The sequence below is a fragment of the Myxine glutinosa genome, chromosome 5 (assembly GCF_964187855.1).
Source record: "Myxine glutinosa chromosome 5, kmMyxGlut1.1, whole genome shotgun sequence".
NCBI lineage: Eukaryota > Metazoa > Chordata > Myxini > Myxiniformes > Myxinidae > Myxine > Myxine glutinosa.
Window position 1 is genome coordinate 134,491,097 of NC_136265.1, and position 20,619 is coordinate 134,511,715.

The following is a 20,619-nucleotide window of genomic DNA, read 5'->3' on the forward strand; positions in this document are numbered from 1 at the left end:
CCCAATGGAAATAACCAATGGGAAGGTCATATGTGGGGCTTGAGATACAGGGTAACTTTAAAATTATATTTACTACAAATCATGATTAAAAGGAGCATGGGGTGTGGGCTGAGTGCAATTACATTTGTTTGGTTGTGCTCGAACACAATTCCTGGACAGTTTTTTTTTTTTTTGTATCTATTGGTGAAAGTAGGAGCATTTGTTCATGTGGTATAACCAGGCCACCACGAGCCAATTGTGTCAACAGGAAACAATAGGAACCAGACCCATTCACGGATATTTCTCATATTCCAATGTGTGTTCAGGAACAGAATTATGGTCAATTTTGAAATTGGCACTATTCAAGTGCCGAAAAGTGTTTGAAAGGTCATTTGAATCTCACACTACATTCAGCAGGTTAAAAGTGCCCAGTGAGCCAAACAGCACATGCACAAAAAGCCTAATTTAGCATTCCTACGTCATTTTGAAAAATTGCGTATTGTATTATACTCTCGAAATCAGCATGCTTGCAAAATTACACACACACACACACACACACACACACACACACACACACACACACACACACACACACACACACACACACACACACACACACACACACACACACACACACACACACACACCCCACTTTTATACTTCAAGTAAATGTAGCATTTCACATTTTTTGTTTTAAAAAAAGTTCATAAAAACTTAATCAGGGTATAAAGCCCAGACGAGCTCTGAGCACCAAAGTTTTTCTTTATTCAAAAAATACGTCATATTGGCTTAACTTCAAGCATCTGCACATCCTTCAAATGCCAAAACTGTTGCCAAGTTGAACAAACAAGGTTGATTCCAATGGATTGGAGGGGAATACCAAAAATCATTGCATTCCAAAAATCCTGCATTTACTGAAAGGCTAAATGCCTAGAATGAGGAAATTACCAAGACTGTTTAATGGCCAAAAAAATAATAAAAATAAAAACAAAGCCACACATTTTTCACCAGAAATCTGCCAAGAGATTTCCCAACCCCCAGCCAAAATGTTTCTGAACTCCCTTGACCGAGAGCTTCCAATGTCAAATACCAAGTACGTGGCTGCAGCAACAGAGACAAGAGAATACACAAATGGCAAAGCTGTAAAATAAAATAATAACCCTTCATTCAATATGACGTACAAAAGCATGAATCATTTTAATGAACAGTCTGTACTGTGAAACTGTTGGCTTTCAGGAGCATCCTGGATATAGAAGGCACTTTGGCAGGCCAGAATCAGAGACCGTGAAAGGTTTTCTTAATAGCAACAGTTAACAGAGGAAAAAAAGCAGCAAAAAAGTAATAAAAATAAGTTCGAATGGAAAAAGCAGTTTGCATGTGTATACAAACATTAAAGCGACACCTTTGAAAAGGTCAAATCGGTGTTGATCGACGTCGAATGTACCTTCGATGAATGTGCAAAATGCAAGTCCACAACACCAAAAATATAATAAAAGAAAAAAAAAGAAAAGGAAAACGGTTCAACATTTAATTCAGCAAAAGCCTTAAGTCCAGAGATCAAACTCAGGACCAGAGTTAGACCAAAGCAAACAATACCATAAAGTTGTCGTTTGCTTTTCACCAAAGTTTAACGCTGAGACTTCCATGTAGCAAGCACAAATCTGGTCAACTGCAAGGTGGTGGAAACCCATCATTTCTGACAATTAACAAAGTCGACTTTCGGGGGGGGGGGGGGGGGGGATAGGGGGGAGAATTAAAAAAATAAAAATAAAAATACTTCACTGCCATCAAGTTGGTGGGACGAGACATTTGGTAGAAGAGGAGTCCACTGGAATCCACTGTACCATGAGACAAACTTGGTTGGCAAGTCAACATTAAGACGTGATCCACAACTGTAGATGTGCATCTGTGTACAACAATCTCCATATATGGTCTGCACCCTGTGATGCCACCTTCAAACGAGGAAGCTTGCACTCAAAACAGAACAAACTTCAATCCAGAAAATGTTATTGTCCCAACACTGTGGCTGTCAATCACCAACTGCTCAAGTGCACGGCCTGTGAAACGATTTTGGACAATTGGAGGAGGTGTCGTACAAGAGATCACCATAAAGGTCCACACCAATGTGGAAAGAAAGGCACGGGGTGAACACAAGACTGCCCTATAGACTGAAAATATCCTTTTCGTTCGGAGATTGCGGGTCCACACGGTGGTCTCTTACGGGAGAAAGGTCATCCTCACTCTGGAGATCAGATGGACTCACACCGATGTCCAGGCATTGAGGGTTTGTACGTGAATGGGCCAACCTAAAGAGGGGGCAGGGGTGCACCAAAAACAAAGAAAAGGTCTGACAATTGAAAATCTACAGTGGAGAGGGGAGAGGGCAGATAAAAAAAAAAAAGAATACGAGGCCAATACCACTGGCACTCACCTGGTAGACTAAACAGTATACTGCACTGACTAAAGGCATTTAAAACCAATTTCAATGGTTGCTAGATGACAGGGCAGCATGTAGAATCATACCAACATAATTATTAGACTTTAAACAAACTAAACAAAACCAAAAGTCTAAGCGGCATAGCCAGGCTTGCAAAATATTACAAACCACAAACTATTATTAGCTTTTCAAACCGTCACTAATGCTGTTTGTAACATTAAACAAATAAATTTGGAGGAATCTCGACATCCATGAGGTAAGTTTTACTTGCAGAACTGAGCAAAGATCTACTGTAATCTATATACCCCACAAGGGTTAGAGGTGTGATCCTTTACCAAGCAGCTGGCTAGCGCTAGTCAAGCCAGCCGTTCCTAAATGGTTTTGAATCGAGTGCTTGCTGGGATGCTTAAACCACTTGGCAATCTATACAAGAAACTTTGTAAATGAGCACACACCCAATGTTCTTTAGACCCGACCATATATCAACTGTAATCTATATACCCCAAAGAGGAATGACCTTTCCTGCCGAACTCAAAGTGAGCGGGTGTTTATGCCGTAATGACATAATATACGTCATGACATAGCATGATGGCCGGACACAAAACTTTCACTACTTTTATATACAAGATATATATATACAGTATTTAACCTCCAGTAACGTTGGTCACTACAAAGGGATTAGTGTTACGATTAGATTTTCTATAATAATAACGTTACGTTATTACGAAAATTATATATATTTAAAAAAAAAAAAAAAAAAAAAAAAAACAGAGGTAAATTCCTTACTTCCACGGTTACACCGCTTCAATCCATCAACCTTCCATTCACGACATTGGGATTAAAGTGTTGAGTTATATTTACTATAATATTACTATTACAAAAACAATACTACTGAAAACACCACTGTATTAAGAAACCTGAGCTTAATTTGTCTGAAGCGGAAGGCGAGTCAACGCCTAAGGCCTATACGTACCGTATTGTTGGAAGAGACGTAACGACGATGCCTTCGATATTTGATTGTCATTTTAACAATCGGTTTGTTTGCGTTTCACACTGAATGAAAAACGTCAAGGTAGAGCATGGCGATTGTGATATACGACAGGTTCGACGATATTGCTGCAGTTTTGAGATTGGCACATTGAAGGCATTAAAGGTTAAAGGTTTCCCCCCCATAGTTAGTCACACGAGCAACATATAGGCCCATTTGTAGCATAGTTATGTCTTAGTATGTGTAAGAATAGGCCATTTCCCCTCTTAGTGCCTGCGTTGTGTAAAGACGAGAGTAGGCCCCATTCATTTTGCGTCCAATCTCCAATTCTACCTCTATGGGCGTAATTGATCCCGCGCCCCATTCGGCTGACCACTAGTCGAGTAACACGAGGTAGGCCTGAAAAGACGGGGTGCGGGGTCGGGGTGAGCGGCGTGGGGGAGACGGTAAGAGACACCAGCCAATCAGAGCTCTAGCGGCATGGCGTGAGAGGGCGTGGTGAGGCGCGTCTGGTGAGTTCCAGAAGGTTCGTGGGGCGTGCCTATATAAGTCGCTGCGCAAAGCCCTCGAAAGGACTAGGCCTTGAACGGCGGTGGCGAAAGGATAAGGACTTACAAGCAGGTCTAGCGCAGGAACACTTGATTGAGAAGGACTTGCGGAGGATACGCGCGTTGTTTGAGGACTTGCGCAGAGAGAGAAGAAGAGGCGTTGAACTGTACAAAGTACGCAGGCACAGCCAGACGCGCCGGTAACGCATATTGCGCTTTCCAGCCACGCGAGTAAGCGCGGCCATAGCCGCAAGTGAATAACCGCCAGCCACGTCAAAGTCCGCTCCCTACCAATTCGCCCCATGATAACTCGCTCCGTTCAGACACGGAGAGCTCCTGCCTTCACCTACTTCCATCTCCAAGGGACGTGCCGGGGACCGGAGAGAGAGCTGCACGGAAGCCATCCCTGGACGCGCTGGTGAACATCAACCTGCTCATCAGCAAGCCCCATGTGAGTGAGATGGGCCCGTTTGTCCTGGGTATTAAGTAAGACTGTATAAGGCTGCTCTGTGTCCCCTTTTCTTCTACCATTGTATAGTGTAAATAAATTCTGTTCTTCCTTCCAATTTGATCGTCTTTGTGATTTTGCCATTGACTAAGCGTGGTACGAATAAGAACCGCTTGAATCTGGGTCTAGTAATTAATAATAGCACGAGTCACGTGTACGCAAACCGCTCGGCGTATCACCAACACACGTGGTTCGTGTGGGGCTTATTTCCTCGCTTCCAGGGCAGCGCGAGTACTTAGGTAACAGCGAATTTGGTCTTGAAACCCTATTTCGCGCTGTCCGGAAGGGACGTAATAGGTCCCGGGTCGCGCCAGGTCAGTCAAAGACAAGGGGACTAATCCCCCCTTGGTAAGGGGAGAAGGCCGGCGGCGGATCCACAACAATATGTTTGGCATGAACGGCATATAAATCAAAATGGCGGTGCGTGGAGAGTCAGCCACAGCACCGCCATAATGACATCAGACGTAATCACATCACCCTGTCATGTGACCAGATTATCAGCTCTGATTGGTATACATTTGAGGGGACATGCATACATACGGACGGACAAAAACTGTTCTAGATGGCTCTGCCCGATGGGCTACACCGCAAAAACCTACCCCAACCCCATATACCTCCTCATACCCCAATTTTTCTAATGCCATGAACAAACATTGGTACTTCACGGGTGATGAAGGTTGTGGTGAAGTTTCATCGAAATTGCGTGTGTAGTTTGAGTAGAAAGCAAATACCTACCTCGTATTTGGGGGGGCAGGTCAAACCTGGAACAATTTGGACCCCCCCCCCATATACCCTCTTAGACTTCGATTATCTCAGTGCCATGAACAAACTTCGGTACATCATGGGTGATTAATGCTGTGGTCAAGTTTCATCGAAATAGTGTTTTTAGTTTGAGGAAAAAGCAAATTCGTATTTTTGGGGGGGGGGGGGGCGGGGAGGGGGTGGGGAGGGGGTCAAACTTGGATCAAATTTGACCCCAGTAAACCCACTTAGACCGCGATTTTTTTTTAGTTCCGTGAACAAACTTTAGTCACAACACAACAAATCATTTGTGCCAAGTTTGGTCACAATCCCTTCAGCAGTTTCGGAGAAGTTGCAAGTGTTTACGGACGGACGACATGCCATTGCATAAGCTCCCCTGAACTTCGTTCCAGGTGAGCTAATAAGCACTCAATCCCAACTAACCCCAATAATGGTCATTGTACAAAGGGCTTTGGACCCATTTCAATTCATGGTGGTCACACTTGTGCATGAGAGAAAAAAAAAAATCCAAATTATACAAACGTAAATGCAAAAACATTAACAGTTTAAATGGTACCAACGAGGTATCATTTACTCAGTCAGAAATTGCTTACTTGGCAAACGCTTCATCCAAATCATCATCGATCTCCTGCAACAAAAGTCAAGATGAGATCAGCACGAAAACAAAGTACTAGCAATTGGTCAGAGGCATCTATCAATCTCTAGAAGCACCTTACAAAGCTCAAGGCCATGGAAGCAAACGGTAACAAAACACCTGGGCCACACCTACCACGACATTATTGTTGCCAAGCGAGCCAGTCAACTGCAAAAAAGGGTTTCCAGATTGTACATGCGGAGGAGCAGCCATGGTACGGTCATCCAGGTCCAGCAGGGCCAGTGGTGGTGAGTACGGTACTTCAACCACTACATTAAAAAAATTGGCAAAATCACAATGCAGCTTCACTTTAGATACAAGACTTCCTGGTATTGTACTGGAAGTGGCAAAACGAAGCTTATCGTCGAAAGAGCTTCATCTCAATATCCGAACATCTACCCAGAGCCATTAGTAGTCAAGCAGAGAATACAGAACCCACCATTTTCATTAATCAGGGCAGAAACAGCAATTTGAACTTTTTCCTTCTCTTGAGAATGCATCACTTGCTTTTGAGACTTGGCTGCAGAGAATGGTGGGGGAAGGGAGGAGGAATGGCATTGCATCTACGTACAGGCAATCCGCTCACCAAGGAGAAACAACGTTCCAAAGATTCCAAAAAAGGCATTTCAATCCTATGATAAACTACCACATCAGGAGCATAATATGGAGACTACCTTCCTTTGCAGTTTGCCAAAACTCAAAGGCCACACGGAATGCCTGAGCCACCGTTAGTGTCACTGCCTGGGCCTAGTTGAGTATAGAAACAAAACCCAATCATAAATAAATAAATAAAAAATATGCACCAACAAAGCAGAGCATAAGTTTCACGAAATTCAAATTAAACAGCAAACAGGTGTCTACTTACCACCTTCTTCTTGGAAGACAGGAAGGCATGGCATTCCAGTGTCTCACTGTGCACGCTCTGTGCTACGTAGGCAAACACCTTGTCATATACCTTATCCGCAGTGCAATACGATATCCTGGAAAAGTTGAAAATTCAACACCTTTCAGTGACAAAATATAAACATTGAAGGCACACTTGTACACCAAAGATCACTCTTTTAGAAGACAGTCCGTTGCAGTCATGGTCAATACGCCCAGGAATGCAAATGATACCCAGACCATATTGAAGCTGCCGTTTCCTCAGATTTGGCCCACGCATGGATTTGCACTGTTCCAAACACCACAACACGAGAGTTGGCAGTAAATGCCAAATAAATAAATAAAAACGACCCAAACAAATTGACTACAGTACAACTTACTAGCAGAGAATAGTTAACCTAACCATCAGAAGTATTACTTCCATAAACACCTTCAACAGGAACTACAAAACGGGAAAGCACCTCAAAATATGTAGGCCATCTGCATGGCACTCAAACTAAACCTAAAAAACAGTTCACAGAAGAATAAAAAGCCAAATTTATCAATAGTTATGTTTGTGGGGTAGTGATATGTAGAGTCAGATAGATTTGTATAAGTAGGTGCTCCGATGATCATGATGAGACCCATCACCATGTAATAAGTTTTGTCACCAACACCACCATGGGCTACCAATCCCGCCTGGCAGGCACACATCGCTCAGGCAGGCCGAGAGCTACGCCCAAAAGGACTGATTGGGCGGGAGTTGACCAACAGGATGGCTGGGGTAAGAAGGGACTCGCTGATTGGCCAGGGCAGAGCAAGAAGGCACCGAATGATTGGCAGAGAGAAGGGCGAGCAAGAAGCGGCACGCCGATTGGTGGAGAGCTGGACGTGGCCTGCGACCATTGGTGGAGAAGCGCTGATGACGTCACGACCCGATGTTAAAAACTGACGGACATTTTCTCTCTTGTTCATTGCTCAGACCACTGGTTCGCTGCTGGTTCCCTCGTTCTTCTCCCTCGCACTCTTGTGCCTGTTCTCGTTCTGGACCTCGGGACGATTGTGCTTGGACCGACCGTGTTCAGACGCCACCGGGAGACGTGCAGAGTTTTGCCAGCAGAAACGACACGCGGCAGTGCAAACGGGCGCAACGAGGCCTCTCGCAACACTAGACGCATTCGCAGACCCTGACGAGACCTCACCAGTGATCAGAGCTTAAAAACACACACACACACACACACACACACACACACACACACACACACACACACACACACACACACACACACACACACACACACACACACACACACACACACACACACACACACACACACACACACACACACACACACACACACACACACACACACACACACACACACACACACACACACACACACACACACACACGCGTTGTGTGTGCAGGAGCGCTCCATATAAGAAATTTAGTTTATCGTCACGCTTTTCTTTGTCCCGGCATCCGTTTTAATAAACCCTTTTGTTATTTTACCTGTACATTTCTAAACCCGGTTTTTGTCCGAGTTCTTTTCTGCAGGTTGAAGACTGCCCGGCGTGATCGCTCAGGTAAGTGCTTCAGCTTCCTCCCCTTTCCCTTTCTTCCCCTGCATAGATGAAGTCCACAATTGAACTGAACACTTCAGAGTTAAAGCTCGCTATTGGCCATTCGTGATCCCTGTGGTGTTCACCTGGGGAATCACATGACATTATTTTACTTTCTCAACAATTTGAAGAAAACCTGATGAGAAAAGCTCAAATGCTAAAAATATATATATATTGCCTGTAGACACCAAAACGGTAAATATAGAAATACGGAAGAGATCAAAACATGGCCCTATCATGCCAACAAGGCCTATTTCTAATTGCCAACTGCTCAAATTATTTGTTTTCTCCATATTCTCAAGGTTCGTTGAAAACCAATGACGAAAAAGTTATACAGACACAGACAACAGTCTCTCGCTGCACAGGTGGACTGAACACAAACCGCCCATCGAATCAGCTTTTCTCGACTGATACTTGTCACGTCGGTCACAGTGCAGTGCAAATGGATTTTACCGAAAAATAGAAATGCTCTCTATAAGCTCATGGGTCTCCAAGTCCTGCAGCAAAATACCCTTCGGTGAAACGGTCAGCATCACTTTCCGAAGTTTCTTACTGCTGCCTTTGGCCTGAAAAGAAACAAGGGGGACATTTTGGAATTTAACAAAATCTAATGTAATATTGTACTAGATCAAATGGGCACCACATTTCCCTTACCATGACTACTATCCTTTTAACAGCCATTGCAGCCATGTCTTCTCCTTTTGGCTCCTCCACCAGTGTCATTCCCAGGTATTTCAAGGAAAAAGCCATTCCTTCCAAAAGGGTCTCCTTTGTGTCCGTCCAGTTTTCAGGGAGTTCTACAAAAGATGAAAATGCGTTTGAGATCATTTTGCAGTCAGACCTAAACCGAAAAGTGGAACAAACAGTGGTTACTACAAACAATGTCTGAGACAACCAAACACCCAACCCACACCTAGGGCACATCACCTTTTGGTCTACACCAGCAATAGGCTCTTTACAAAATGAACACGAAGGTCGATACTTTGAATGCTTCTCGATCACAAAGATCAAAACCCACATCATATCTAGAGTGAAATCAATACCCTGAGAAAGAAAATATGTTAACCCAAAAGTTTTACATTAGCAACTAAAACGGCACTCGGTAGAGCGAATTCCTCCACCAGGCTGAACAGTTTATGTTTTGTATCCTACTGATAGGCCGGATCTGGATACAGACCTGAACCAAAATCCAATCGACTTGTTCTTGTCACCTGTCCAACTCATATACGTAGCTTTGACATAACTCGTCCACAACTTTTTGAAATATCATGCTATGTATAATGGTTGGCCCAATGGCCCAATGGCCCAATGGCCCAATGGTCTCAATGGTCTCAATGGTGAAGAATTGATTTTAAAAAATGTTTTAAATTCTCGTATCTGGATCAATATCTTCACCAAAACCGAATCAATTATTTGTCATACTTGCAACATGTCTACCAAGTCTCGTCCAAATCCATCCATAGCTCATTGGAGATATCCTGATCACTCGAACATGACTGAAATCGCACTCCAATTACAGACTGGGGTAAAAACAACCTCCATTAGGGTGGTTCTTAAAAATGAAAGTTAGAAAAGTCATGCTCCTAACACTTTTAATTTTTGTATGTATGAAAAAACCCCTGTGGTGAAATTTTAAGACATTTCGACTAAACTTAGGGGTTGCACACGGTTTGTAATTTCACACATTTGGCTCGCATAAATGTTTGGAGTTGATCATTTCTTCTCCACTGCTATACTTGTGATTTTGACCATTACAGCTGACCTATGACCTTGCTATGTACTGCACATTTTGAAGTTGTTTTTAAGTTAATTGACTACAGTACAGCTGTACTCTGGTGTATGCAGTTTCTCTCATTGAAGAATGCAATTGTCTCCCGACAAGGGATGAACAGCAAACCCAGTATCTGCTTCAAGTTGTGACAGAACATCGCAAAAGGTTTCCCCGATTGCAGCAAATAAACGCTTATCGGACACAAACATCGAGTGGCAGGCAACCATGAGTCACTGTGCAAACCCTAAAACTATGTATTCAAAACATATTTCAAAGGCAGAAGTTTTACCTTCATACCAAAAAAAATGAAAGGTTAGGAGTAAAACAATTGAATTTTTTTTTTGCCTTATGTAGCTAAGAACCACCCTAACCTCCATGGCATTTGTTGATTGAGGCAATAATAAAACGAATGAAATGCCAAGTTACCACTTTACCCATTGTTTAATCACAAACCCCGGTTCAATTCATGGAAACAAACTCAAGTGATTATTGAACAAGGTCAGAGTTCAAAGGCAACTCCAAAAGCTTGTCGAGCAATTATTGGGGGGCAGGAGGTCATGTTGACTCAACATTTAGGGAAACAAACCCCATAAAGGATCCGCTAGACCCCAGGTGACAAACTATTCTGCACTGAACACGTGAGAAAGGGCAGGAGATGAAGGGGAATATTGAAAAAATATATATGTATTCTTCTTTTAATTAAAATAACTAGGGCATGCCCGTACTATATATATATCTAAAATTATATCCCCCCCCTCTATTTACATGAAATGGTTTGGTCCAAAGCGAACGGCTTGCGAGTACGGTGACAATCCCCCCCCTCTATTTACATGAAATGGTTTGGTCCAAAGCGAACGGCTTGCGAGTACGGTGACAATCCCCCCCTCTATTTACATGAAATGGTTTGGTCCAAAGCGAACGGCTTGCGAGTACGGTGACAATCCCCCCCCCCCCCCCTCTATTTACATGCAATGGTTTGGTCCAAAGCGAACGGCTTGCGGAGTTTGGTAAAGAAATCGCCATAGCTCGGTAACTACTTGTCCGATTAATATGAAACCTTGAAAAGGCACATCCTCGGGTCCCCAGCAATATACCTGGCAAGTTGCAAGTATATCGGACCGGTAGTTGTCGCGAAACAGCGGTCACAGACAAACACACAGACACACAGAGATTACTGGAATTATAGATAGATAAATAAATAAAAAGCAAACGAACACAAACTTAGCCCCACCCCCAAAAAAGCTTAAATAACGTTTCATTGGGGCAAAGACAATGACGTCACGTCCAGCAAAAATGAACACAAGGTTTAAAAAGCTTATTCGCTCCAACGACCAGAAAAAAAACAAAAAACTAGAACGCCACTCAGTAGAGCACATACTCCCGCCGTGAGTCAAGTTGGAATAGTACGATTTCACAAAAGTTTGAGGGAGTAGTTCAGTGACAACACAAGACAAGACAACACAACACAAGACAGACACTGCACAGATATATTGTTGTGGTTTTGGAATAAAGGATAATTCCCCCTCGTAGGTAGACGCACCACAACATGAAGCCTCGCGATAGTTCAGTTATTCTTAGTCAGTCTCCCTTCGAGCAGGCCCGTCAGTAGGGCTGTCTTTTGGCGATAGCATGCCACGTGGCAGGCCTGAACAAGTCTGGCGAGGCCTAAGGGAGGCGCTGCAGGAGAGAGTGGCCGGTAAGCAACAAGCCACCAATCAGGGCTCGAGGGGAGTGGCTAATCACAACGATGTGGGGTTTGGAACATTCGAGTAGGGCCAGGGCGGAGCCATATAACCCTGCTCCGAGCCCTCCCACCTCAGTTCCCTGTGAGACGAGAGTCGAGTTCTCAGATGAGTTGGGAGATGAGTTGAGATGAGTTCAAGTTCCCTGTGAGCGAGTTGAGTTGAGCTTGAGAACGCACGAGAACACGCCGCAGAACGAGTGCATTGAATTGCCGGTTATCGTGATTGTACACGAACTTTCCCCGTGCCCTGCGCTGTATTAATCGCGTGCTCGAGACGACCCGTGCCGGGCCACAGACGCACGATTTCTTCCTGCCTACCTTCGCCTGCATACATGCCGTGACCGCCAGAGAGTGACGCTGGGTGAGCTGCCCCGGAGCGACCGACGACAAAGTGCGTTTGGCGCCCGAACCTCTTCTCTTCTTCTCCCCGTGTGCGTGAGTGGGCCCTGTGTCTGGGGATAAGTTGATTGATTAAGCTTCTGCTCTGTGTCCTTTCCTTCTGCGAATCATTGTACATAAATAATAAATAGTGTTATTCCTCCGATTTGACTGTTCCCGTCCCTGCCATTAATTGGCCTTGCATGGTACGACTAGAACCGCTCAAATCGGGTTCCATAAAAGTAACGGCACGAGTCACATGATACGCATACCGCTCGGGCGTACTCGATTAAGCGTGGCTTGTGCGAGGTTCGGGTCCCCGCTTTCGTGGCAGCGTGGGTTAAAGGTACGTGCAACGTTGATCCGATACCCTTTTTCACGCTTGCTCCGGAAGTGGCGATTCGGCCCTCGTGGACACGAAGACCCAGGGGGGAAAAAGGGGTTTAATCCCCCTTGTAACGGGAACGGGCTTCAGGAGATCCGCAACAATATATATATATATATATATATATATATATATATATATATATATATATATATATATATATATATATATATATATATATATATATGATGTTTTTTTAAAAAAGGCAATTTCACTTACATTTTCGGATTCAGCATTCAATTCTATACAAGCGAGTATATTTTGAGGCATGTGCGACTTCAAATAAAATTGAAAGCCAGGAAAAACGTTCGTTTCATTCCTTAGGGATACAACATGTAAAACTGACCCAAACGTGAAAACAAAACTCGCTCATTTTAAGTCGTACAAGCTAATGCGACCACTCATTCTTCTAGGAAGAATCCCGTGCACATGCTTGTCACACTTATAAGTCACCTAAGTCTTTATAAGTTCATCAAATACTGACACCGCGATTGACATTCCCTGAGGTAAATGTTCTCTTCTAAGGTTAAAAAACAAACAAAAAAAAACAGTTTTAAAGCATTATACGTATCAAACGATACATTTTATGAAACGGGGAAACTTAATACACTTTGGCGTTTTTAAAATGACAGAATATATCTTTATTAGAAAAAAAAAATGAACATTGAAGACGATGCGAAACAATACACTGCTCTAACACATAACCACGAGTTTAAACTACATTTACAACAAATATGAAAACTATTTTCATATCACAATGTTAAATATGGAATATATAGAAGATAATGTTTAAAAAAATGAGCCCCATCTTCCAATGGTAAAAAAATTCCCAAAATTTTCTCCTGGATCCAGAATAATAATAATATCCTGAGCTTTACGAAAAACTAATCAATTCTTCTTTATCCCAAGGGCAATCATCCCACCAATTTTCATCCAAAACTTTTCCAGATATGTTGTACGTGTACGTACGTGTGTACACACACACGTGTACACACGTGTACACACACACACACACACGTGTACACACACACACGTGTACACACACACACACACACGTGTACACACACACACACGTGTACACACACACACACGTGTACACACACACACACACACGTGTACACACACACACACACGTGTACACACACACACGTGTACACACACACACACACGTGCACACACACACGTGTACACACACACACGTGTACACACACACACACACACACACACACGTGTACACACACACACACACACACACACACACACACACACACACACACACACACACACACACACACACACACACACACACACACACACACACACACACACACACACACACACACACACACACACACACACACACACACACACACACACACACACACACACACACACATACACACACACACACACACACACACACACCTCCCTGGCGGGAGTAACAAACCCCTCCACCCGCCATTCACTTACTCTTATGGCGACTTCCACTCCATTGCTTCGCCTTGCTGGGTGTGCGAATGATGGCCCTGCCCGCGGATTTCAACGCGTCCATGACGCTCACCACGATTTGAGGTTTAAATGGAACCAAACAGATGAACAAGACCCCTAGAGTTCCGTGACCGAGCTCGCACCGCCTACTACGAGCCGTGAACGATGAACCATGGCGAAGATAACCTCACATCACACGGGAAGTTGTAGCCAAGTGGGCGTGGCGAATCGTCTCGGGTAGGATAAATTATGCTAATACGTTGAGCGGACCAATGGGAACGCGCTAAAGCTCTGACGCTTATCAATATGTACATAGAGTGTTGTGGGCAAATCAGGACGTAGAACGCCCACTAATGCGTGTTCTATGCTAATTTTGCACATATTTTACGTTCGTGCACATTGAGGGCGTTTAAATATCAGCAGCTGTTTCGGCACAAATAGGTTTTTAAGATCGTTTTAGTTCCGGTTTTAGTTCCGATGAATTAACAATTTCTTTGTTTTAATGCTTTGTATCATCAATCACTTTGCATGTGGTTGAGAATGAGAGAGAGAGGCTGAGCATGAGGTTGAGAATGAGAGTGAGGATTTGGATGAGGATGATGAGGGTGAGGTAGAGGATGATGAGGGTGGAAGTTTTGAAGAGACCTTGTAGGTTGTGACCACATTTACGTCACATTTAATTCAAGCACTTCGATTGCTGAGGTGTTCTGTGTGTTAAACGGTGTTAGGGTTACGATGATCAGATTTATCATTGGAGACAACGACTCGTGAGTGTGAGGAGATGAGGGTGAGCCTGTGAGGGAGAGGTTGAGGGAGAGGCGGATGAGGGCGAGGGGCTGAGGGTGAGGATGATGGAGATGAGGTTGAGGGTCACGGTGAGATGAGGCCGACGGTGAAGGTGAGGATGAAGATAAGGGAGAGGAGGGTGAGGATAAGGGTGAGGAGGCTGAGGGTGAGGATCACGGTGAGATGAGGGTGAGGATGAGGTTGAGAATGAGAGGCTGAGCATGAGGTTCAGAATGAGAGTGAGGAAGAGGATGAGGAGGATGTGGGCGAGGTTGAGGTAGAGGGGATGAGGGCGAGGTAGACGGGGAATGAGGTAGAGGAGGATGAGGACGAGCACTAGAGAGAGAGAGAGGATGAGCATGAGGTTCAGAATGAGATTGAGGAAGAGGGTGAGGTAGAGGGGATGAGGGTGAGGTAGAGGATGATGAGAGCGAGGTAGAGGGGGATGAGGAGGGTGAGGTAGAGGAGCTGAGGGCGAGCATGAGGTTGAGAATGAGAGAGAAAGAGGATGAGCATGAGGTTCAGAATGAGAGTGAGGAGGAGGGTGAGGTAGAGGGTGATGAGGATGACGTAGGGGGGCTGAGGGCGAGCGTTAGGGGAGTGAGGATGAGGTAGAGGAGCTGAGGGCGAGCATGAGGTTGAGAATGAGAGAGAGGATGAGCATGAGGTTCAGAATGAGAGTGAGGAAGAGGAGGAGGGTGAGGTAGAGGGGATGAAGGCGAGGTAGAGGAGATGAGAGCGAGGTAGAGGGGGATGAGAGTGAGCTAGAGGAGGGTGAGGTAGAGGGGATGAGGGCGAGGTAGAGGGGATGAGGGCGAGGTAGAGGGGAATGAGAGTGAGCTAGAGGAGGATGAGGGTGAGGTAGAGGAGGATGAGGGCGAGCATGAGGTTGAGAATGAGAGACAGGATGAGCATGAGGTTCAGAATGAGAGTGAGGAAGATGAGGATGAGGGTGACGTAGATGAGGGCGAGGGTGAGGAGGGTGAGGTCGAGGGCGAGGTAGAGGGTGATGAGGGTGACGTAGAGGGGGGAGAGGGTGAGGAAGAGGATGAGGGGGTGAGGTAGAGGAGATGAGGTTGAGAATGAGAGAGAGAGAGAGAGGATGAGCAAGAGGTTCAGAATGAGAGTGAGGAAGAGGAGGACGCGCAGGGTGAGGTAGAGGGGATGAGGGCGAGGTAGAGGGGATGAGGGCGAGGTAGAGGGGATGAGGGCGAGGTAGAGGGGATGAGGGTGAGGTAGAGGGGGATGAGGGTGAGCATGAGGTTGAGAATGAGAGAGAGAGGATGAGCATGAGGTTCAGAATGAGAGTGAAGAAGATGATGAGGCTAATGAGGATGAGGTAGAGGATATGAGGGCGAGGTAGAGGGTGATGCGGATGACGTAGAGGAGGATGAGGGCGAGGATGAGGCCACGGGTGAGGAGGGTGAGGATGAGGACGAGGTAGAGGGGAATGAGGTAGAGGGTGAGGATGAGGGCGCTTTGGCGGTTAAAGACCAGAAAGCACCTCGATGGGGGTTAGGTCACAGGTGGGTTGGGTTGGGTTGGGTTATATGCAGGTGGGCAAGGCAGGCAGGTGGATGGGATAGGCTGCTTGTATGAGGTATACAGGTGGGCACTGTACGAATGTGGCAGAAATTGAGAGTTGAGATCATGTATCAGATGTAGAGAAATACTAGTCGGAATAGTTCGCGCTGGGGTCGCGCAGTGCTTCGGCCTCAGCAAGTAAAACAAGAAAGTGTGACGTCAGCACTCGGACTGCTGTTGGAGTGTTGGTGTGTTTCCCACCTTCCACTGTTCTACCTGTCCTCTCCCATGATCTAGCTCTTTCCCATGAGCCTCAACTTCAACAATAAATATTGATGCACATTTTTCAGAAAGTAGCATCCCAGAAGTTGTGGGTTCAAATGGATTTCAAATCCGGATAAACGCAGAAGTTTAAACTCTTTGGATACCGAGTTCGTGTCCAATCAGAATCACTGACTCGTCGATATATTTAATTAAAAACCCCACCGACTCATCCATCACATTCACAAAGGGTAATGGGGTTGCCCCAGCTGGTGTGGGCCACCCTTTGTATAACTGTATGTTGACGCTTAACGTCGTCAGGGCAACTTGGGTTTGGCGCCAAAATCCCTCAAACCGAAAACTTTGGTGAATTTGGTTTTGACTCTGGGTGAGGCTGCACCTGCACCAAGCACCCCACAAAAGAAGGTACCGACCACAATCACCGCTCCGACCACCTGGGGTCAAGTCACGACATCGTTTCAGTTGCTTTACATTGGCCGACAACGAAAGGGTTAATGAAGCGAAGGTCACGTGGTCCGAATCGAATGGAGGCTTGTGTTAAGGCTAAAGCGCAAGACAAGTCACGTGGGATGGGATTAGATAAAGGTACGGGAAGACGATGGAGAATCACCACGATGTTAGAACGAGACGGTTACAGAACAACAACAACAACAACAACAACAATAAATCCCCTGACCGACCATTGGAACTCACAGTTCAGTTCAAAACTCGAAGGGCACTCGGTAGAAAGCATACCTGATACCTCCACCAGGCTGAACAGGTTACGGTTTGTATCCCACTGATGGACCGGATCCAGGTTCGGATCTTCACCAAAATCGAATCGTTTTGTCCTTGTCACACACTGACATACACAACCTGTCCACCAAGTATCGTGCTCACAGACAGCCAGACAAACGAGGTCGAGGCTCCTGGAGGAGCTGGAACACAGAACAGACCACAACTTAACAGGATAAGGAGAACATAGTAGAAAAGGGGGGAAAACACAACAACGGCAAGGAAGAGGAACACAACGAAGGAACGTGGGGAAGACTGAACGTGGGGAAGAATGAATGTGGGGAAGAATGAACATGGGGAACAATGGAACGTGGGGAAGAATGGAACGTGGGGAAGAATGAACGTAGGGAACAATGAACATGGGGAACAATGGAACGTGGAGAAGAATGAACGTAGGGAACAATGAACATGGGGAACAATGGAACGTGGAGAAGAATTAACGTAGGGAACAATGAACATGGGAGAACAATGGAACGTGGAGAAGAATGAAAGTAGGGAACAATGAACATGGGGAACAATGGAACGTGGAGAAGAATGAACATAGGGAACAATGAACATGGGAGAACAATGGAACGTGGAGAAGCATGAACGTAGGGAACAATGAACATGGGAGAACAATGGAACGTGGGTAAGAATGGAACATGGGCAAGAATGAACGTGAGGAAGAATGAATGTAGGGAACAATGAACATGGGGAACAATGGAACGTGGAGAAGAATGAATGTAGGGAACAATGAACATGGGGAACAATGGAACGTGGAGAAGAATGAACGTAGGGAACAATGAACATGGGAGAACAATGGAACGTGGAGAAGAATGAACGTGGAGAATAATGAATGTGTGGAGGAATGAGCATGGTGAACAATGAACTTGGGGAACAATGGAGCGTGGGTAAGAATGGAACATGGGCAAGAATGAACGTGAGGAAGAATGAACACAGGCAACAATGAACGTGCGGAACAATGAACTTGTGGAACAATGGAACGTGGAGAAGAATGGAACGTGGGGAAGAATGAATGGATGGAACAATGGAATGTGGAGAAGAATGAACGTGGGGAAGAATGAATGCAGGGAACAATGAACGTGCGGAACAATGAACTTGTGGAACAATGGAACGTGGAAAAGAATGGAACGTGGGGAAGAATGAACATGGAGAAGAATGGAACGTAGAGAAGAATGAACGTGGGGAAGAATGAATGCAGGGAACAATGAACGTGGGGAACAATTAACTTGGGGAACAATGGAACGTGGAGAAGAATGGAATGTTGGGAAGAATGAACGTAGGGAAGAATGAGTGTGGGGAACAATGAATGTGGGGAACAATGAGCGTAGGGAACAATGGAACGTGGGGAAGAATGGAACTTGGGGAAGAATGGAACGTGGGGAAGAATGAAGTTTATCAAGGGTTTTGTCAAGGTGTGAACAAAGGGAACTAGAGGCTGCTGTCTGTACCTGTCAGAAGGATGAGGGATGTCACGAGTCACGACAGAGGGTTGAATCATCAGCAAAGAGATAAAGAGGTTTTTCCAGAGAGTCAGAGAGATCATTGATGAAAACCAGGAATAGGATTAGGATCAGAACACTACCTTGGGGTACTCCAACCTGGGCAGGGAGAGGAGATGAGAGGATTCCAATGAGAGCCACACGTTCGCTATGAGAGTAAAGGAAGTCAGGAATCTATTTGTAGAGTTCACCTTGGATTCCATAGGTAGACATTTTGGAGAATAAGACGTGATACCAGACTGTATCAAAACTTCGAGATATGTCTGGACCACAGAGACGGCCCTGAGCTCATGTCTGACATTAATGGCCTTCATCCATTGTTGGGAACACGTCCAAAGTAGTTTGACCTCGTCTCAATCCGAACTGAGGAAGTGAGATGAGGCCGTTCAATAAAATAAAGGATTTGATGTCAACAGTGTTGATGAATTCCATGACTTTCTTCAGAAGTACAAAGTAATACTAATAGGATTCCATGGCTGATGACGTCATAAGCAGAGCGGAATTAAAGTTCAAAACTAATGAGACGAGACGTTCAAAGAGTTTTGATGTTTCAACAAAACTTTATTTTCGAGCTACCTTTGGATGTAATGTGACTCACACTCACCTGATAATCCTAAATCTGTCACATCGAATCCTTAACGTGTTCGAGAGTGCAATTATCTTTATAATTCTTCTTCTTCATTAAAGGCCGCAATTATTCCCACGTGCTTGTCGCATGAGCCGGCTTCCCTCAAGTCTTTCACGAATCGGATGGCCAGGCCTGACGTTCGGCTAAGGTTAGAGCAGGAATTTGTAATCTGTTCAGGATGCCGGCGATAGCTCGCCTACTCTTCTCGAAGGACACCGTGGGATGTTTAACGACCACCGACTAATGCCGGCAGACGGGATGCCCAGCTTAACGTCCATCCGAGGGACGGCACACACCTTATGATTCACCTTAATACCTGCGAAACACCAGCATGACAGTTTGTAGCTGGGTCGGGAATCTATACCAGTGTAGACGGCTCAGAGCAAAGTGTGTGTACCTCAAGGCCATGTCCTTCCAGCCCTCATACGAGTCATACCTGCAACCTGCAGGTGTAATCGACCATAAACATGGGGAAACACGTTCACGGGCTGAATCGCCTGCACGGAATGGCAATTTAACATGTATCTTCAGCTCAGAGAGAGGGATGTACACGGAGAGGTAGTGGTGCGTGTATGTGTGTATGTGTGTATGTGTGTATGTGTGTGTGTGTGTGCGCATGTGTGAAAGTATGTGTGTGTGTGTGTGTGTGTGTGTGTGTGTGTGTGTGTGTGTGTGTGTGTGTGTGTGTGCATGTGTGAAAGTATGTGTGTATGTGTATGTAAGTGTGTGTGTGCGCGTGTGTGTATGTGTATGTAAGTGTGTGTGTGTGTGTGTGTGTGTATGTATATATATATATATATATATATGTGTGTTTGTGTATGGTGTGTGTGTGTGTGTGTGTGTGTGTATGGTGTGTGTATATGTGTGTGTGTGTGTACGTGTGTATGTGTATATATGTGTATGTGTATGTGTATGTGTATGTGTATGTATATGTATATGTATGTGTGTGTGTGTGTGTGTGTGTGTGTGTGTGTGTGTGTGTGTGTGTGTGTGCGTTTACCATTTGAGATATTGTCA

General features: G+C 45.0%; 1 protein-coding gene across 1 annotated transcript; it reads right to left on the reverse strand.

The window, feature by feature from the left end:
* Positions 1–723: 723 nt before the first annotated feature.
* Positions 724–14,328, reverse strand: LDLRAP1 (low density lipoprotein receptor adaptor protein 1). The gene is made up of 9 exons (XM_068100870.2): positions 14,089–14,328; positions 8,995–9,137; positions 8,794–8,906; positions 6,722–6,836; positions 6,531–6,603; positions 6,296–6,376; positions 5,992–6,125; positions 5,816–5,850; positions 724–2,285 (listed from the first exon to the last, which is right to left on the reverse strand). Exons 1-9 carry the CDS (start codon positions 14,168–14,170, stop codon positions 2,141–2,143), a joined length of 921 nt encoding a protein of 306 aa, XP_067956971.1. The 5' UTR covers positions 14,171–14,328; the 3' UTR covers positions 724–2,140.
* Positions 14,329–20,619: the final 6,291 nt, after the last annotated feature.